Source organism: Lepidochelys olivacea (genome assembly GCF_965140295.1).
Source record: "Lepidochelys olivacea isolate rLepOli2 genome assembly, chromosome: 1".
NCBI lineage: Eukaryota > Metazoa > Chordata > Testudines > Cheloniidae > Lepidochelys > Lepidochelys olivacea.
Window position 1 is genome coordinate 298,268,700 of NC_140411.1, and position 19,222 is coordinate 298,287,921.

General features: G+C 43.2%; 1 protein-coding gene across 1 annotated transcript in view; it reads left to right on the forward strand.

Moving 5' to 3' along the window:
• The window catches only part of ADAMTS20 (ADAM metallopeptidase with thrombospondin type 1 motif 20), a 171,226-nt gene that overhangs the window by 41,198 nt on the left and 110,806 nt on the right, over nt 1-19,222 (forward strand). The window contains exons 4-8 of the mRNA XM_084639016.1: nt 5,631-5,893; nt 13,759-13,842; nt 15,007-15,131; nt 18,622-18,662; nt 19,001-19,106. Coding sequence (XP_084495142.1) covers nt 5,631-5,893; nt 13,759-13,842; nt 15,007-15,131; nt 18,622-18,662; nt 19,001-19,106 — 619 coding nt within the window. The remainder of the gene's footprint in view (nt 1-5,630; nt 5,894-13,758; nt 13,843-15,006; nt 15,132-18,621; nt 18,663-19,000; nt 19,107-19,222) is intronic.

The following is a 19,222-nucleotide window of genomic DNA, read 5'->3' on the forward strand; positions in this document are numbered from 1 at the left end:
ACATGCGTCTCTCCCCCTCCTGACTGGGTTTTTTTCCCCAGGCTGTACTATTCCCTGCCTACAGTGTGAATTCTCCAGCAGGTCAGACTACTTAAGCAGGCCTGTTTTGCTTTTCTCCTCAGAGGCTATAAACAGAGTAATTGCCCACAGTTTTAAGTTACAGTGCAGTTTTTTCTAAGCAAGAGCATTTATTCTTAAGGTAAAAGTATTACAGAGAAAACGTATTAAAAAGCACAAAAGAACCCCCATCTCCATAAGGGCTTTGGTTGATGTCAGTCCTTCCCACCTCATCTAAGGATTGGACAGAAGGTTCTGTTTGCTGGATCAGAAAAAAATCCCCGAGTCAGTTTAAACTCAGGCTATTTATCCAAAAATTCGTTTTTGTCTGTTGGCCTCTTGAAAATCCAATCTGAACTAGTACAGGCAAGCCTCCTCAGGAGGTGGTACCACTCTGTAGATATTACAATCTGAGTGAATTTGCCTAATCACCCCCCACTGTTCTTAGTTCTTGGAGGACTGTGGTTACCTTCTCCCATGGAATTACATAAAATTCCTGGCCTGAAATGATGCATAAACTTAATACAGTAAGATCTCTAAAAGAGATTGCAGGAAACTCCCATATCTGTCACAAATATATCCACTATTTTTCTTGAATTGTAATTCGGTAGCATTGTATGACATAGCACTACTGAACAATTCCTTGATAGTGAATGGTTATGAATTAACATGAGCATAAATGAGATCACAATCTGATTTTTTTCATGAACATTTATAAATGTGCAGCTGTGAACAAGTATCCCACATCATAACTGCGTCTCTAGTTTAAAATAAAGTTTTTCAAAGCATTCATACTCCAAAACTTAAATTTGCCCTAGATTTTCAAAGATTAAACACATAGGCATGGTAAGCCTCTCAAGATACGTCTACACTGCAACAAAACCCTCATGGAAATAAGTCTCAGAGCCCAGGTCAACTACCGTGGGCTCATGGGGCCTGTGCTATAGGGCTAAAAATAGTAGTGTAGACATTCCTGCTGGGTTGGCACCCAGGCTCTGAAACCTGGTGAGGGTCTTAGAGCCCAGGCTTCAGCCCAAGCAGAAATGTCTGCACTGCTATTTATAGCCTGTCATTTGACCCGGGCTCTGAGACTCTCTACTGCTTTTTGCAGTGTAGACATATCTTCACAGATCAGATCCATCGACATATTAAATTGATAATTGTAAGTTTTCTGAAAGCTGCCAGATTCTAATTTTAATAGGTCTTTGTTGATATTGTTCATTGTATCCCAATCCCCATCCTCTTGTAAGCTCTTCCTGGTTCTGAAGGCGGACAACATATGGCAACACATAGTGGAGATACAGTGACCTCCTGAAGGCACATTACTGGACGTTGTCCAGTGACTGGTATGCCAATTCAATTACATACTATTTGTGGAGTACTCCTCCACCAGCTTGCTTTCCCTGGAGTGTAATGCTCTCAAAAATGATACCTTTGTTTTCACAATCAAGTGAATTATGATACTAAAACCCAGTTAAGCCCCCTTACATGTAGCCATGTGGCTGTGCATGGGAAATTGTATGGTAATTTTTCTTTTAACTGTGGGCATAAATTATAGTTCAGTGCTTTTAAAAATATTAGGAGTAATGTTATGCATTTGTAGCCATATTCGGTCACCCTTACTCTCACTGAGCACTTACGCCTTACATATTTGCACTGATATCAAAGTGCATGGTAGTACCTCATGGAATATGGAACTACTCATTGTGAGTAAGGGTAGGAGAATGTGACCCTTTATGATTGGATCGTCACAGAATAATTAGCATTTCCATTTTTTAAATATCAGATAACAAATCAGCTCTACTGAAAACCTTTGCTGTATTTGCTGTACTTGTTCAGACAGAGTTGTGCTAAAAAATAAAGGATCAGATTCATTTACTAGTGAAAAGTAGCAGAACCATAACATAAGAACAGCCCTACTGGGTCAGACCAAAGGTCCATCCAGCCCAGTATCCTGTCTGCCGACAGTGGCCATTGCTAGGTGCCCCAGAAGGAGTGAACCTAACAGGCAAAGATCAAGTGATCTCTCTCCTGCCACCCATCTCCACCCTCTGACAAACAGAGGCTAGGGACACCATTCCTTGCCTGTCCTGGCTAATAGCCATTTACAAGTAGATTCACAGCTTTTGTATTCTGTAGAAGATGCCTTCAGAAAATTGCTGTTGGGTGCCTCTCCTCATTTACATTGATTTTATATCCGAATAACTCCACTGACTTCAACAGAGTTAATCCACTGTTAGCCTCTGACAGGCAAATCAGACTTTGGATTATTTATTTTGTTTGGCTTGCTTTAGACACCCAGAGTGGGAGTCACAAGGGGAACTAGGAGTCTTGGTGCCACTTAAGCACCTAAATCCAGCACTTAGGCCTTACTGGCATTTTAAAAACCCCTGTTCAGGTGCCTCCTAATTATGCAGGGGCCTGAAGTCCCGAGGTACTTAAGGTTCTGCTGCTGAGCATGCGCAAAGTTGCCTCAGTCCTGACAGCGCACAGCGGCTCAGCACCTCACTCACTGATAATTCTGAGTAGGATTCAAAACATAGGCGTTTTCCTCCTATATTGCATTTGGGGCCTGATCCGGTAGATGTTCTCAAAGCACATCTAAACCAACACGAAACAGCTGGAGGACAGAAAGGAGGAAGAGTAGCAGCAGCTCCTCCCTTATGACTCAGCAATTAGGGCACTCACCCAGGATGTGTGAGACCAAGTTCAATTCCTGCCTCTGCCTAATGTGAGATGGGATTTGAACTTTTGTCTCCCACTTCCCAGGAGAATACCCTAACTACCAGGCTATGGGGATATTCTGTAGCAGGGCTCCCTGTCTCTTCTGTTGGAACTGTTCCACTGTGTATAAATACATAGATATTAAGGTCAGAAGGGACCATTATGATCATCTAGTCTGACCTCCTGTACAATGCAGGCCACAGAATCTCACCCACCCACTCCTGCAATAAACGTCTCACCTATGTCTGAGCTTACTGAAGTCCTCAAATCATGGTTTAAAGACCTGAAGGAGCAGAGAATCCTCCAGCAAGTGACCCGTGCCCCATGCTACAGAGGAAGGCGAAAAACCTCCAAGGCCTCTTCCAATCTGCCCTGAAGTAAAATTCCTTCCCGACCCCAAATATGGCGATCAGCTGAACCCTGAGCATATGGGTAAGATTCACCAGCCAGATACCCAGGAAAGAATTTTCTGTAGTAACTCAGATCCCACCCCATCTAACATCCCATCACAGGCCATTGGGCCTATTTATCATGAATATTTAAAGATCAATTAATTGCCAAAATCTTGTTATTGTATCATACCATCTCCTCCATAAACTTATCGAGTTTAATCTTAAAGCCAGATAGGTCATTTGCCAGATAGTTCATATACATTGGGCTAGAGCAGTAACAAGAATGACACCAGCCCAGGCATAGGTGCTGAGTCTCTTTGAAGGCAAGGCTTAGGCCAAGTTCCTCTCTTTGGTATTTCCTTCTAGCTAGCTTAGGCAGCTCCTTGGTCAGTGTGCTGGCTTTTGTGAATCCCATTCTCTGGGGCCTAACTCTCCCCAGGTATTGTATAGGGAGTCTGGGTGTCTTAGGGTATGTCTGAACTTCAAGCTGGGGGTGTAATCCCGTTTGAGGAGATATACCTGCCCTAGTGCTGATCAAGCTAGTGTGCTAAAAATAGTGGGTAGCCCTCGCAATACAAGTGATGGAAGGGGCTAGGTGCCCTGAGCATGTACCCATAGGAGACTCTTGGGACATAGTCAGGGTGGCATGCCCCTCCTGGAGCTTGTGCCTCTAAGACTGTGCTCTATCAGAGCTAGCACAGGTATGTCTCCTCAAATTGGAACTAGGGGTTTTGGGTGCACAAAGAATTCAAGCCCTTAATTAATTAAATACAAAAAATTATGTTTAAATGACAGTAAGGACATAAAAGTGTAAACAAAACAAAATCCCTGTAATGACCTGAATTAAGTCTTCAGTGTCAGCCTTGTTTATAAACTTCCTGGCTTTTGTTGGTTTGTGTCACAATTTTACTATTTAAATGTAATTTTTTGTATTTAATGTCCCTGTTTTATTTTAAAGAAAAACAATTTCAACCCTTTCATGGAAGATTATAAAACATACATTATTTACCTGAAGAGACCAGAACTGGTACCTTTCCAGTCTTTCAGGTAAACACAAACTTAAGCAACATTATTGCTAATGTGTTCTACATTTTTATTTGTCTAAAGTTGTGTTATTTATTTGATTGTACAGAACAGTTTCTTCTGAGTTGTTTGAGTATTTGGTAAACATTGATTGTAAATGTTTTAAATGTGTATGTTTTTTGCTCACTAGATGATAATGCCCTTTATTATCATGAAAATACACTGCTCATTTTGACATTTAATAAAGCTTATGAAATATATGTGAAAAGCAGCACCTGTGCATGCATAAGACTTTTCTATGCTTAACGTATCAATTACTGTAGTGGTAACTTTTTGTTTTGTGCTATAGTATCAAAATCATTCAGATCATATTATGGGCTAAAGAACATTGGGGGTGGGGTGGGGGAAGGGAGAAATTGGTGCCAAAGGCAAGTCAGAAGGAATCCTGGCTGTGGCTAGCTATGTGCTGCAGTGGCATTGCAGTTCCATCACCCTCTGGAAGTATAGATCATGAGTTCCTCCTCCCTGTGCTGGCTCAGCTTAGTTGGCTGAGGGGGGCAGAAAGGGAAGGGCAATGGCCCCAACTTCATTCTGTCTTTCCTACCTCCCTTGATGAGACTAGCGGTGTTGGAGCAGGCCTTGTGATTGAGGAGCACAAACGGGGAGACTCCACAACTTGGCCCTTGATTATGTATTCCTTTGTCCTCTCTTTCTTCCTCCTCTGTGTGTCAAATTCTTGCTTCTTTGACTCCTACACATACATTTAATGCAATTAATCTGTGTCCTTGCAGAACCCCTTTGAACATGTGCAGTCACAGTCTGGGCAGAAACAGCAATTGGGTATAGCAGTTCTGAGATCTTTCTTTTATGTGTTATTTGTCCATGTTTCCTGTAAGCCTTGTTGGTGAGTGTAGCTATTACAATGAGTTGTTGTCTCGTCTACAACTGCATTGTATCAGATTTCACCCTTTAAACTGAGGTTCACGCAGGTGGACATCACACTGCTCTTGTCCTTCCAGCTTGTCAGTTTGAATTTTAAAATGATTTGCATTCTAAAAGGTATGTAATACGTCTCTTTCCCCTGTTTGGGACAAGGACAATGTTTTTGCTCTGTGTTTGTACAGCACCTAGCACAATAGGGTCCTGGTCCACATTGACTAGGGCACTTAGGCACTATGGTAATACAAATATCATTTCTTACAATGACACCATATATGGGACAACTGTACACTGTATAATAGTGTACTGTAAATATCCAATTTGATATTCCTGTTTCAGGCTTCCCTATCTAATGTTTTGTGCTTACATTGATTAATTTTGGAAGCAGATTGTAAATATTACAGCTTTTGCACTTTATTTTGTGCAATCTTTCTCCTTACTCTCTTTAAGTTTAGAAACTGCATGCTATAGTAACTGGGTTTTTTTATCTTACAGAAAAAGAGATGAAGAAAATCACTTTACCTTTTCCAGACTATGGCAGTTTAAATGAAGACCTAAATATTTTACAAAAGGCCACAGTTTTAGAGTATGCTTCTAAAAATCTATCAATAGAGGATGATAGAAGCAATCCACATTCCCGGAAAAAACGTTTTCTTTCCTATCCAAGATATGTAGAGGTGATGGTTACAGCTGATACCAAAATGGTTCGCCACCATGGACGGAGCTTGCAGCACTATATATTAACACTTATGTCAATAGTAAGTAAGCCTAAGTGATGTTGCCAATAGTAAGTGAATTTATTGCTGTTCTGGTATTTTCCCTTTAAATTTTACACCCTTTAAATCTACTGGAGCATCTGCGTCCAGTCAGATGGAATTCTGTATTGAAACAAGGAACTTCTGTAAACATAGAAGATCGGGGCCAGAACCTTAGCTGGTAGCTCTGTTGACTTCAGTGCGGTAAGGTGCTACTTACCATAACTGAATGTGGTAAAATCTAGCCCTTGATTTGAAAAAACATTAAAAGAATTAGTAATAGGTAATAATTCACTGTAATATTTAAGTAAAATGAATAAATGTACACAGCAGTGCTGTTTTTGAAAACATATTAAGAACATGTAGCTGTTGTGAAACAAAATGCCCAGGTTATTTTATATTGGTGCTTGTAGCATTTTCAAAATAATAATCAGATTCTCAGATGGCTTCAGGTAATTGAACTACTTCAATTGTAAACTGTTTGTGTCAGGGACTGTGATTTTCATTCTGTGTTTGTACAGCACCTAGCACAATAGGGTCCTGGTTCATGTTGAATAAGGTTCTGAGGTACTATGGTAATAAACAACAGTAATAATAATTAATAATAGTAATACATAATTAACACCAGCTGAGGATCTGGAGGGAAGAGAAGACTGAAATGCTAGAGCAGCTTAGGGATAGTGTCTCTGTATCTGCTCATCATCACAAAAGGGATGAGGAGGGGGTGGAGGTTTGGTTCTGGTCCTGCTCCTCCTCTCCTGCACACTGACTCTCTGGTCAGCTGCAGACAGAAGCACATACTGCTACTTTTGAAGGAATGGTGCAGTGGTTGCACACCCTAGAACTCTGAGATCTGAGAGACATTGAATTCCTCCTACAGCCTACTCTAGTATGTCCCTTAATGAAAGAATTTGGTCCTTAGCATACTCAACCCATTTGCACTGAAGGAAAACCAACTGGTGCTGAGCATTCAGATTGGACAAAAAGAGATCTGTGAGCGACATCGGTAATATAAAGGTAACTTTATATTGACCTGGGGCAGATATACATTGAGATCAGAGGTATGTTCCAGCAACATAACAGGGTGTCAGATAAGACTTAAACAAAAATAGGCAAATGTTCAAAATAAAATACTGTACACCAGATCCGCAGCTGGCATAAATTGGCAAAGCTCCATTCCAGTCCCAAGAAGGAAGCAAGTCAGACCACGGGCTTTCTTCAGTTAGTGTCCTTCTGCACAGTCAGCCTCCGAGCTGCCAAGACAGAGAGGTTCCTCCGACAACAACCCTCCACCTCTTCCTTTGTTGCTGCAAAGTCTGCATCCTCTACTAGGAAGCAGGTGTCAAGAGCCTGACAACTTCTCAAGGTTCACTTCCTTTGACCCCCCTTCATCAACTAACTCTTACTTTGTGGAAGCCTAGACTCAGATGACCTTGGGCCACTGGGTCCTCGAAATTGTTAACGAAGGCTGTTTTAAGGAAAGAAGGGATTCAGTTCTGTCCATGCCTAGATGACTAGTTCATCTGAGGAAGATCACCTCAATAGGTCACCAAATAACATTAAAGGTACTCGCCACTCTGAACCTCAAAGTCAATCGAGAAAAATCCACACTTTCTCTGACTCAAACAGAGAGTTCATAGGAGCTGTGTTAGATTCCAGGTCAGTGAGAGCCTACCTTTGTCAAGATGGAACCTCCTCAACCAACTTCAAACTCAATCAAGGACATCAGTGAGAATATGCCTCAGGCTCGTGAACGTATGGCCTCATGCACCTATGTGATACAGTTTGCCAGACTTCACCTGTGCACCAGACGGGGTGGTTGAAATCAGTGTATCTACACAGCAGTCATCACATGGACATAATGGACACAATCCGACACCACAACTAGGCTTTATGTCAACAGACAGGGAGGAACCAGGTCATCTCCACTCTGCCAGAAAGCCATTTGGCTTAGATTTGTGCATTCATCACTGGATCATGCCACTGGCCTTGCATCTTCCATGTATACAGGACTCACTAGTAGATCACCACAACAGACATTTCAGACAACCATGAGTGGTTGCTCAAGGACCCAGTGCTGAAGATCATCATTTGCAAATGGGGATAGCCATCAATGGAATTATTTCTCACAGACCAGAACAATTATGCCAAGTTTTCTGATCTAGATGGTGCTCCAGTTCAGGCTCCCTGAAGTTGTCTTTTTCATCTCCTCAATATTGGGACTGAGGTCTGATAATACTGAGGATCTTGAGACAAGAGGCAGAGATGATGATCATGGTGGTCCCGGTCTGGGACCCAGGCAGTTCTGGTATTCAGATCTAGTGAACCTCTCAGTGCAGCCTCTGATCACTTTACCTCCTTTGCCAGATACAATCTCACAGAACAATGGTAAGATCCTACATCTAGACTCATCATTGTTACATCTGACAGCCTGGCTGCTGACTGGATGACATCCACCAAAAGAAGCTGTTCAGCTGAAGTTCAGAACATTCTGTTTCAAAATGGGAAATCCTCAACTAGACAGATTTATAAAGCTAAGTGAGTAAGGTTTTTATTTGGATGTCTCAGCACCAGCTGTCTCCCTTGACAACATCTATTTAATTGATACTGGGCTATTCACTAGTCCTGCAACAATTTGGGCTTTCTATTAGTTCCAAAGGGAACTAGCAGCAATAGCTGCACATTACCCTCTTATCCAGGAGCACACTGTATTTTCTCACTCTACAGTGACTGGATTTCTTAAGGGCCTCAGTCATGTTTTTTCTGCAGTTCAGCAGCTCCCTCCCTCTTGGGACCTCTATGGTATGAACAGGATTCATGGGTCTCCCCTTTGAACCCTTAATAACATCTTCACTTTACTACCTATCAGTGAAGACTGCCTTTTTAGTAGCCATCACATCAGCTCAAAGGTGGGGAGGGGAAAGATTCACCCCCATATTATGAATCTCCCTTATACAGTATTTCAGAAGGCTAGAGTTACTCTCAGGCCTCACCTCAAGTTCCTGCCAAAAGTAGTTTGACTTCCATAAGAACCAATTTATTCATCTCCCAGTTTTCTTCCCCAAGTCTCACCCAATCCCAGCAGAAGCTAAACTTCATACACTTGATGTGGTAAGGGCATTGTCATACTGTCTTACCAAGACAAAATTATTTAGAAACATACCTAGACTGGCACAGATTCTCAGAGGTATCTAGATTTTTAACTTCCATTGATTTCACAGGAAGTTAGGAGCCTAAATGCCTTTGAAGATCTGGGTCTTTGTGGCCTTTGCTGATAGGGTTAAGTATCAGGCAGTATCTTCACAGAAATCTATCAAAATGGGTGTCCAGCTACATAAGAACATGTTATGAGCTGCCCAAGTTGGATCCACTGGAACACATTATATCTCATTCCACTGGAGGTCAGGCAACCTCTGTATATTTGAAGAATGCCTCTATTCCTGAGACTTGTAAGGCAAATACATTACGCTTGGTCCTCACATTTACGAGACCCTAATCTTTTGGTCAAAGCTTCCAAATAGGATGCCCATGTTGGTAGGGCTGTCCTGCAATCATTGTTTAGGCAGGACTCTTAGTACCCATCTCCAAGCAATCAGACTACTGCTTGTTAGTCACCAAGAATTGAATCCATGTGGACAATCACTTGAAGAAAAAAGAATGGTTACTTATGTACCTTAGAATAAATGTCATTCTTTAAGATGTGTTGTCCACATGGATGCCACAACTCACCCTCCTTTCCTGCTACTATATATTCCTTCCCACATCGGGGTTGGGTATTGGTGAAGGAACTGAAAATGGTTGGACTTGCCTCCCTTTTATACGGGGGTCTGAGGGAGGATGTGAGTGTATCTAGGGCACAGGTGCAGCTCCGATGGACGCTTCTGGCCAAAAGAAGCCAATCTAATGCACATGGGATGTATATACACAAAGAGTGGCATCCATGTAGACAACACATCTTGAAGAGACACAGTTTAGGGACAGGGGTGTTGGCGGTCAGGCCTAGTGGTCAGAGTCAGGGTCAGAAGCCAGCAACCAAAGCCAGAGTCAGAGCCAGAGACAGGGTCAGGATCATGCCAAGGGTTGGGGCCAGAGTGGGGGGATCAGGACTCATGCAAAGGGTCAGGAGTGGAGTCAGATAGCCATGCCCAGGGTCAAGTCAGAGTCAGGAACCAGGAAACAATGCTTGGGGTGAAGCCAAAATCAGAATTAGTAGCAGTATCAAGGATCAAACTGGAGTCAGGTAACAATGCCAGGATCAAACCAAAGTTGGGGCTTTGGGTCCTGTACGTCTGCTGATTAGGAGTTCATTCAGTTGCTTAGACAACTTCCTGTGCCTCCTTCTGTCTTAGGTAGTGTGGGCCAATTGGTAGGGCTGGATGTCTGCTCCAATCAGGAGCTTCATAGGCAGAGCATCTGGTGCGCCAGAGTTCTGCTAGCACCTATCCCTAATGGTTCTGGAGAGCTGTCTTGTGGCAGTTGTGGTCTGGGCATTGCTTGGAGACTTATAGGTCTGTGTTTGAGACCTGCGATCCCTCACACACAGTTACTTTTCTACATGAAGGGTAAGCTTTCACTGTGGCTTCACCCTGGTCCATGGGTTTAGCCAGTGAGCGCTGTGGTCTAGCTACCTGATTTATGTGCAGAAATGCCTCTTTGCTTATGCAAATGTAGGTTTTGCGTGGGCAGAAAATATCTTCTGCAAAATATTTGGTACAGTTTTGAGGCATGTTGTGAAACTAGTCTCTTAGAGTTTGGTTCTGCTCCCACTAAAGTCAGTGGCAAAGCTTCCATTACCTTCAATGGTGTGTCTCAGTCCCTGCTGTGTTATTCCCTGGTCTTTCAAAGGGATCTATGTAGGCTGACTGTTATATTGGAATTTGGGAAAGATTTCTTTCAGGGTACCACACCCTAAAAGAAATCTTTCCCAGACTTTCTCCTCTGGCCTTCAAATAACCCCCCAACCTCACCAAGATCATCATCCGAAGAAATCTCCCCATAGTCCAGGACACACCAACTCAAAGCAGCACCAGACACTGCCAGAACAATAGATGCAAAACTTGTGGACATATCTCCACTGCTCTGATGATCAGTACCCCCACAACACACCTTTCAAGATTTATGGGTCCTTCACATGCTTGTCACAACTTGTGATGTACCTTCATAGAATCATAGAATATCAGGGTTGGAAGGGACCTCAGGAGGTCATCTAGTCCAACCCCCTGCTCAAAGCAGGACCAATCCCCAATTAAATCATCCCAGCCAGGGCTTTGTCAATCCTGACCTTAAAAACTTCTAAGGAAGGAGATTCTACCACCTCCCTAGGTAACGCATTCCAGTGTTTCACCACCCTCCTAGTGAAAAAGTTTTTCCTAATATCCAACCTAAACCTCCCCCACTGCAACTTGAGACCATTACTCCTTGTCCTGTCCTCTTCTACCACTGAGAATAGTCTAGAACCATCCTCTCTGGAACCACCTCTCAGGTAGTTGAAAGCAGCTATCAAATCCCCCCCCCCATTCTTCTCTTCTGCAGATTAAACAATCCCAGTTCCCTCAGCCTCTCCTCATAAATCATGTGTTCCAGACCCCTAATCATTTTTGTTGCCCTTCGCTGGACTCTCTCCAATTTATCCACATCCTTCTTGTAGTGTGGGGCCCAAAACTGGACACAGTACTCCAGATGAGGCCTCACCAATGTCGAATAGAAGGGGACGATCACGTCCCTCGATCTGCTCGCTATGCCCCTACTTATACATCCCAAAATGCCATTGGCCTTCTTGGCAACAAGGGCACACTGCTGATTCATATCCAGCTTCTCATCCACTGTCACCCCTAGGTCCTTTTCCGCAGAACTGCTGCCTAGCCATTCGGTCCCTAGTCTGTAGCTGTGCATTGGGTTCTTCCGTCCTAAGTGCAGGACCCTGCACTTATCCTTATTGAATCTCATCAGATTTCTTTTGGCCCAATCCTCCAATTGGTCTAGGTCCCTCTGTATCCTGTCCCTGCCCTCCAGCGTATCTACCACTCCTCCCAGTTTAGTATCATCCGCAAATTTGCTGAGAGTGCAATCCACACCATCCTCCAGATCATTTATGAAGATATTGAACAAAACCGGCCCCAGGACCGACCCCTGGGGCACTCCACTTGACACCGGCTGCCAACTAGACATGGAGCCATTTATACCCGTTGAGCCCGACAATCTAGCCAACTTTCTACCCACCTTATAGTGCATTCATCCAGCCCATACTACTTTAACTTGCTGACAAGAATACTGTGGGAGACCGTGTCAAAAGCTTTGCTAAAGTCAAGAAACAATACATCCACTGCTTTCCCTTCATCCACAGAACCAGTAATCTCATCATAGAAGGCGATTAGATTAGTCAGGCATGACCTTCCCTTGGTGAATCCATGCTGACTGTTCCTGATCACTTTCCTCTCATGTAAGTGCTTCAGGATTGATTCTTTGAGGACCTGCTCCATGATTTTTCTGGGGACTGAGGTGAGGCTGACTGGCCTGTAGTTCCCAGGATCCTCCTTCTTCCCTTTTTTAAAGATTGGCACTACATTAGCCTTTTTCCAGTCATCTGGGACTTCCCCCATTCGCCACGAGTTTTCAAAGATAATGGCCAATGGCTCTGCAATCACAGCCGCCAATTCCTTTAGCACTCTTGGATGCAACTCGTCCGGCCCCATGGACTTGTGTACGTCCAGCTTTTCTAAATAGTCCCTAACCACCTCTTTCTCCACAGAGGGCTGGCCATCTATTCCCCATGTTGTGATGCCCAGCACAGCAGTCTGGGAGCTGACCTTGTTCGTGAAGACAGAGGCAAAAAAAGCATTGAGTATATTAGCTTTTTCCACATCCTCTGTCACTAGGTTGCCTCCATCATTCATTAAGGGCCCCACACTTTCCTTTCCTTTCTTCTTGTTGCCAACATACCTGAAGAACATACCTTAGCCAGTGCATCAAATGCCCCAACAACTGTGTGAGTGAAATGGAACAATCACTACACTCTCGAAGGAACTCACACAGAAAAATGACAAAGGACAAACTTCACCTGTGGGTGAACCTTTTCTACTGAATGCATCCAATGAAGTGAGCTGTAGCTCACGAAAGCTTATGCTCAAATAAATTTATTAGTCTCTAAAGTGCCACAAGTACTCCTTTATTTTTCACAAAATGATCTCTCCATATCTGATCTTGCAATACTTGTCCTCAGGGGAAACCTGCACAACACTTTCAATGAAAGGCGAACTTGGGAATTTTAATTCATAACTCTGCTAGACACCAAAGGCCATAAACTTAACAGAGACACTGTTTTTCTGGTTCATTACAACAATTTGTAACACACCGCAGTGCCTGGTGCCCTAAATTGCCCATTTCAGACCCTCTGTGCATAATAATCTAATCCAATTTCCCACTTCATTTCAAGTGACTGCCTCCAACATGTTAACCCTTCTGCTTAACAGTCTGTTCCAACTTATATTTAGCTCAAACACTATTCTTCCTTCCCCAAACCTAAAGAAGAGCTCTGTGTAGCTTGAAAGCTTGTACTTTCCATCTACAGAAGTCAGTCCAGTACCTACCTTGTCTCTGTCATATCTGTGGAGAGTCCATTTGATCTTAGTCTTATTCAGTGTTAATTATTGTTATAGTAAACAGGTATATTCAGTTATAGTGAACAAATGACAGATCGTAAAAGGTGTAACTGAGTATAATCTGTCCATCTTCTGGTAACCAGTGTGGTATTTGAATGCTTATAACTGAATATAAAAATTTAACTAAATAACTGAGTATGAAAATACTCAGAGATCTCAAATTTGCCATATAGTTTTAACAGTCTAATCCTACTACCTTTTCCTCTCTAGGTTGCAGCAATCTACAAAGACTCAAGTATTGGAAATCTCATAAATATAATGATTGTAAAACTAATTGTAATTCACAATGAACAGGTAAGAAAAATATATTGATTAATAGGATATTTTCCAGCAGATTAGGCACAAAAGATTTGTTTGCATGCTAATTTTTTAAAATAAAATAATTTCAACAAAAACAGTTTGTTTTTTAAATGTTAAGGTCAGTTATACTTACCTTTACTATGACCATCACTTTGTTGATATAAAAACAAACAAACCCCCCAAACAAAAGCCCCTCCACCAAAACCAAACAAAACAGAGAAAGAATGTAGGTGTCAGGGTTAACTATAGCCCCAAGTGGAATTAGTTTACACACACAGAGAGGTTTACTGCAGGTTTATTTTTATTGTGGAATTCCTCCCATCCTTTCTTTTAGGAATTCCCATTGACTTAAATGGCCTTTAAGTCAGACCCTCATAAGGGCTTATAGGGCAGCTACTTGCAGGATAAGTCTCCTGGGCGCAGCTTCATTAATACCATGTTGCCAGAGGAATGAGGGAGTTCTGTAAGGGGTCGTGCGACAGGGTGGCAGTATGGAGGCCCTAGCTGCTGATGGATCCCCTGAGATCCTTTGTTTTGCAGGGTGCATGGGAGATGGTATCCCCTCCCCTCATACAATCTGCTGAAAATGCCACAAAGTGAATCTTACAAACTGTTCCTCCTTCCCTAGTTGTCATCTGTGGTCTGTCAGTAGCACAAAATAATCTGGCCTCAATTATAGCAGCATTGCAGCTGTGTATAAGAAGGAGAAAATGATATTTACCATAAGACCCATGTGTTTCATTGTCCAAACTTGAGTGAAATTAAAAAAATAAACATGACAAATTAGATGTTATAAATTATATCAGTCCAAGATAGTGTGCATAACGTAGATCTGAATTTTTAAAAATATTTTTATGTTGATTTATTTTGTTATAAATATTTTTCTAACAGCGTCTTTGTAATCAGTATATGACACAGGGTTATACTTACTGATTTAAAAGACTGGTTACGTTACTGTCTGTCTGACTACTGGCCACGTTACAGCTCTGATCCTGCAAATTAATCTGTGTGGGAGGACTCCTGCATAGAGCCCTATTGATTCCTCGCCTGCTGTTCACCCACACAGATCAGCTTGCAGAATTGGATACCACATGTCTGAAATATTGCAAGTGAATGAGTTTTACAGTCTTTGTTGTGTCTTGGCAATTTCCTATACAGGAAGGACCAGCCATCAATTTTAATGCAGCTACCACGCTTCGTAATTTTTGTTTATGGCAACAAACACAGAACATTCTGGATGATACTCACCCTTCTCATCATGATACTGCTGTTCTCATTACAAGGTACAGCCTCTGAAATAGTCACATTTATTGAACTATGTCAGACAAGTAACAGTTTGTTTCTGACATTATTTTTAACTGTTGCACTGAACTATTTCAAAGTTAATTAAAGTAAATGAAGAAATCAATAGTGGAATAAAATTAAATGTTTTGTACTCTGAAGATACATCTATACTTGAGTTGAAGGTGTAGTTTCCAACTTAGGTAAATGTATACACTCTAGTTTGAGTGAGCTAGCACACTAAAAATAGAAGTGTATCCATGGTGGTGCAGGTGGTAGGGTTGGCTAGCTGCCCAAGTACAGTCTTGCCAGGGACTCTCAATACTTACTCTGATGGCTAGCCCATTCCGCTGCCTGCAGCTCTGCGGCTATGCTTCTGTTTTTAGCATGGTAGCTCAATCAGAGTTAGCGTGCATATATCTACCTGAGCTGGATACTATCTTCAGCTCAAGTGCAGTTGTATCCTGAGACCACAGAGAAACAATGCATGAAAAATTACAGTGACAATGTTGTATTGGTAACAGACCAGCTGATTGAGTTCCCATTAAAGTCAGTGGGAGCAGGATCACTCCTGAAATTGTGATCTGGTGAAATGAAGGTTCTATCCATTGTACCAGTACAGTTCAGTCAGTGCTAGGGTGCTGTACCAAAGCAATAACGTTAATGGAATCCATTGCACTGACTTAATGATGGTCTACTTTTGAACAGCAGTTTACAAAATTAATACTTTATGGGGGGAAGCATTAGATTTAATATATATTCCTCCTGTCTCCACTTCTCTCGGTCTTTCTGGTGTTCAAGCATAAAAGATATACCCTCCCTAATTGTTCTTTCTCTTTCAGTTTCTCTGATATTTAAACCTTGTTTTATATCCACTGAAAAAAAATAATAAGCTGCATTTAGATCTTGTCCTGAATTTTATTTTCTTAATTTCAGCAGTGTTGTTGGTTCCTCTGCTTAGGGCAGTTTCAAATTTCCAGAACAATACTGCACAATTTTCAGCAGCATTTCTATGCTTGCTGTGCATTGTGAACCCGCCAGAGAAATAGCATAAGCTGAGATCCACAAAAGGGACTTAGGCATTGTGATGCTGAGTGTCATGACACCTAACTTTTAGCCCCCTAGAAAACCACAGGAACAACACTGTGATCCATAGAACTGAAGTTAGGCCCCTAGCCTCCTATACAATGAATGGGAATCTAAGGATAGGCACCTTAGAATGTGATCCACAAAGCCAGCATGCTAGGAGGAGAACTGCCTAACCCAGTGAATGGTGAAGAAGAAGGTGGTGTAATTAAGACCCACCCTGCCCATAAATGATGTAGAAGAAGGAGGTGTATTAAGACCCACCCTGCCCATCTTATGGAGTTCAGTGTCTCAATTTGGGCTGCAGAAAGGTGCCTAGCTCTGCTCGCAATCCACAAAATGCGGGAAGATAGGCATTAGGGTTGCCAACGTTCTAATCCCACAAAACTGAACACCCTAGCCCTGCCCCTTCCCAGAGGCTCCACCCCCTGTCCTGCCCTTTCCCTGAGGTCCTGGCCCCCGCTCACTACATTCCCTCTCCCTTGATGGCTCTCTCTCCCCTACCCTCACTCACTTTCACTGCCCTGGGGCAGGCGGTTAGGGTGCGGGAGGGGGTGAGGGCTCTAACTGGGAATGTGGGCTCTGGGGTGGGGCCAGAAATGAGGGGTTCAGGGTGTGGGAGGGGTGTGGGCTCTGGCTGGGGGTATGGGCTCTGGGGTGGGGCTGGGGATGAGGGGTTCAGGGTGTGGGAGGGGTCTGCGGGTTCAGACGGGGGTTGCGGTAAAGGGGGGGTAAGGGCTCCATGTGGGGGTGCAGGCTCTGGGGTGGGGCCATGGATGAGGGGTTTGGGGTGTAGGAGGGGGCTCCAGGCTGGGGGTGGGGCACAGGGTTTCAGGGTGTGGGAGGGGGCTCTGGGCTGCAGCAGGGGGTTGGGGTGCGGGAGGGGGTCAGGGCTCTGGTCTGGAGGTGCAGGCCCTGGGGTGGGGCAGGGGATGAGGGACTTGGGGTGCAGGAGGGGGCTCCAGGTTTGTGGGGGCGTTTCAGAGCTGGGGCTCGGGGTTGGGCGCAGACTTACGTCCTGTCGCTCCCAGTCAGTGGCGCAGCAGGTGGCGCTAAGGCAGGCTTCCTGCCTGTCCTGGCACCACAGACTGCACTGCGCCCCGGAAGCAGCCAGGAGGTCCGGCTCCTAGGTGGAGGTACTACAGGTGGTTCTGCACGCTGCTCTCACCTGCAGGCACTGTCCCCGCAGCTCCCATTGGCCACGGTTCCTGGCAAAAACCAGACAGCTGGTCACCCTAATAGGCGCTCTTCTGCCTAAGGTGTATGTGGAGCCCAGTCCAGTAGGTATACTCAGAGGCTGCCTAATTCCACACAAAACAACTGGGAGGAAACTCTCATAACTTTTATCCCAGTGGATGGCGCACTCACCCGGAATGTGTGAGACCACTAGCTCAATTCCTCCCTCTGCCTGCTGAGGGGAAGAGATTTGAACAGAGTCTCTTATTTGTCAGGTGAGTGGCCTCATCACTAGTCCATAGAGTATTCTGGTGTGGGTTTCCCTCAATCTGTCCTACTGAAGTTGTTCCACTTTAATCAAATAATTGAATAATTAAATGTTATCTGGGGGCAAAGACAGAGTGGGGATGACTTTATAGCTCATAGATTAGGACACTCACTTGAGAGGTAGACGATTCTGTTCAAATCCCTCCCTGTCAGATGGGTGGGGAGGACTTGAACTGGTAGTTTCCCAAATCCTAGTGAATTCTTTTACCACTGGGCTAAAGATTATAAGGCAGATCCACCTTCTGTCCTCCCCTCCTCCCGCAAGTTGTTTTGTGTGCAGTTAGGTGGCCTCTAAGCATGCCTACTGGACTGGGTCCACATGCAAACTTAGGCAGGTGACCACCTGTCTTTCCCCAGCTCGTGGATCGCTCTGGCACTTAGGCAGGAGGTGGGTGCCAAGAGGCCTAGAGTTAGGCTGCCGTGCGCAAGCTCAGAGGCAGGAATGTAGGCACGGAGGGAACTTTTACTACAAAAGCTTAGGCACTGAGTGAGTTTAGATGCCTACGGGGTAAGGCGGCAGCCAAACAATGGGAATTCTGTGGGTTGCAGCAGCACCTAAAAACAGGATTCAGTTACCTAAGTATCTTTGGAGATCTGGGATGTAGTATTTAGGCTTCTTGTTCAGTGCAAGTTTGAGAGACAGTGATAGTGTGGGCTAAGTCTGTTGAGTTTAAATTAACTTGTTCACAAGAATTTAAAACTGATCTGTACATTTATATATTAAAAATTATGCATCAAATCCATATCTGGTTTAAATCAGTGTAGCTCAATTGAAGTCAATACAGTTACATCAATTTATACCAGCTCGAGATCTGGTCCTCTGTGTTTTTTGTTGTTTGGAATACAATTTTGGATTCTCTTTTGGATATTATAATAGTTTCAAATAACATCTTTTTCTTCAAGGGAAGATATCTGCAGAGCTAGAGAGAAGTGTGATACTCTAGGTAAGCTACTTTGTTAAATCAGTATAATATTTTTAAGAGAACTTGTAAGAGAATTGTATTACAGATATGAGGAAATCATACTGTAAATGTAAAGTTTATAATGTGCATCTTAGAAAGTCAACCTTTATGGTACTGCATCCTTGGTAAAGTAACCTTGCCTTGGTATATATTCTGGGAATGATTTTCTGGATCAAGGTAGGTGCTTAATTTGTGTGCCTCTGGTTGTATCCGTTAGGCATCACTTTGAACATGTACCCCCTTAATATTCATTTATATAGTCAATACTTCTACATGAATATTTTACTGTAAGGCTTTTATATAAAAATTCATTTTTTCAGGTTTAGCGGAATTAGGTACAATGTGTGACCCACTGCGCAGCTGTTCTATAAGTGAAGAAAATGGATTAAGTGCTGCATTTACTATAGCACATGAACTTGGGCATGTGTAAGTATATATTTTCCAATGGAATAAATGTTTTGATTTCTTTTTAATATATATAGATTCATAGTTTAAGGCCAGAGGGGACCATGATATCATATTGTGTGACTTCCAGGATGTTA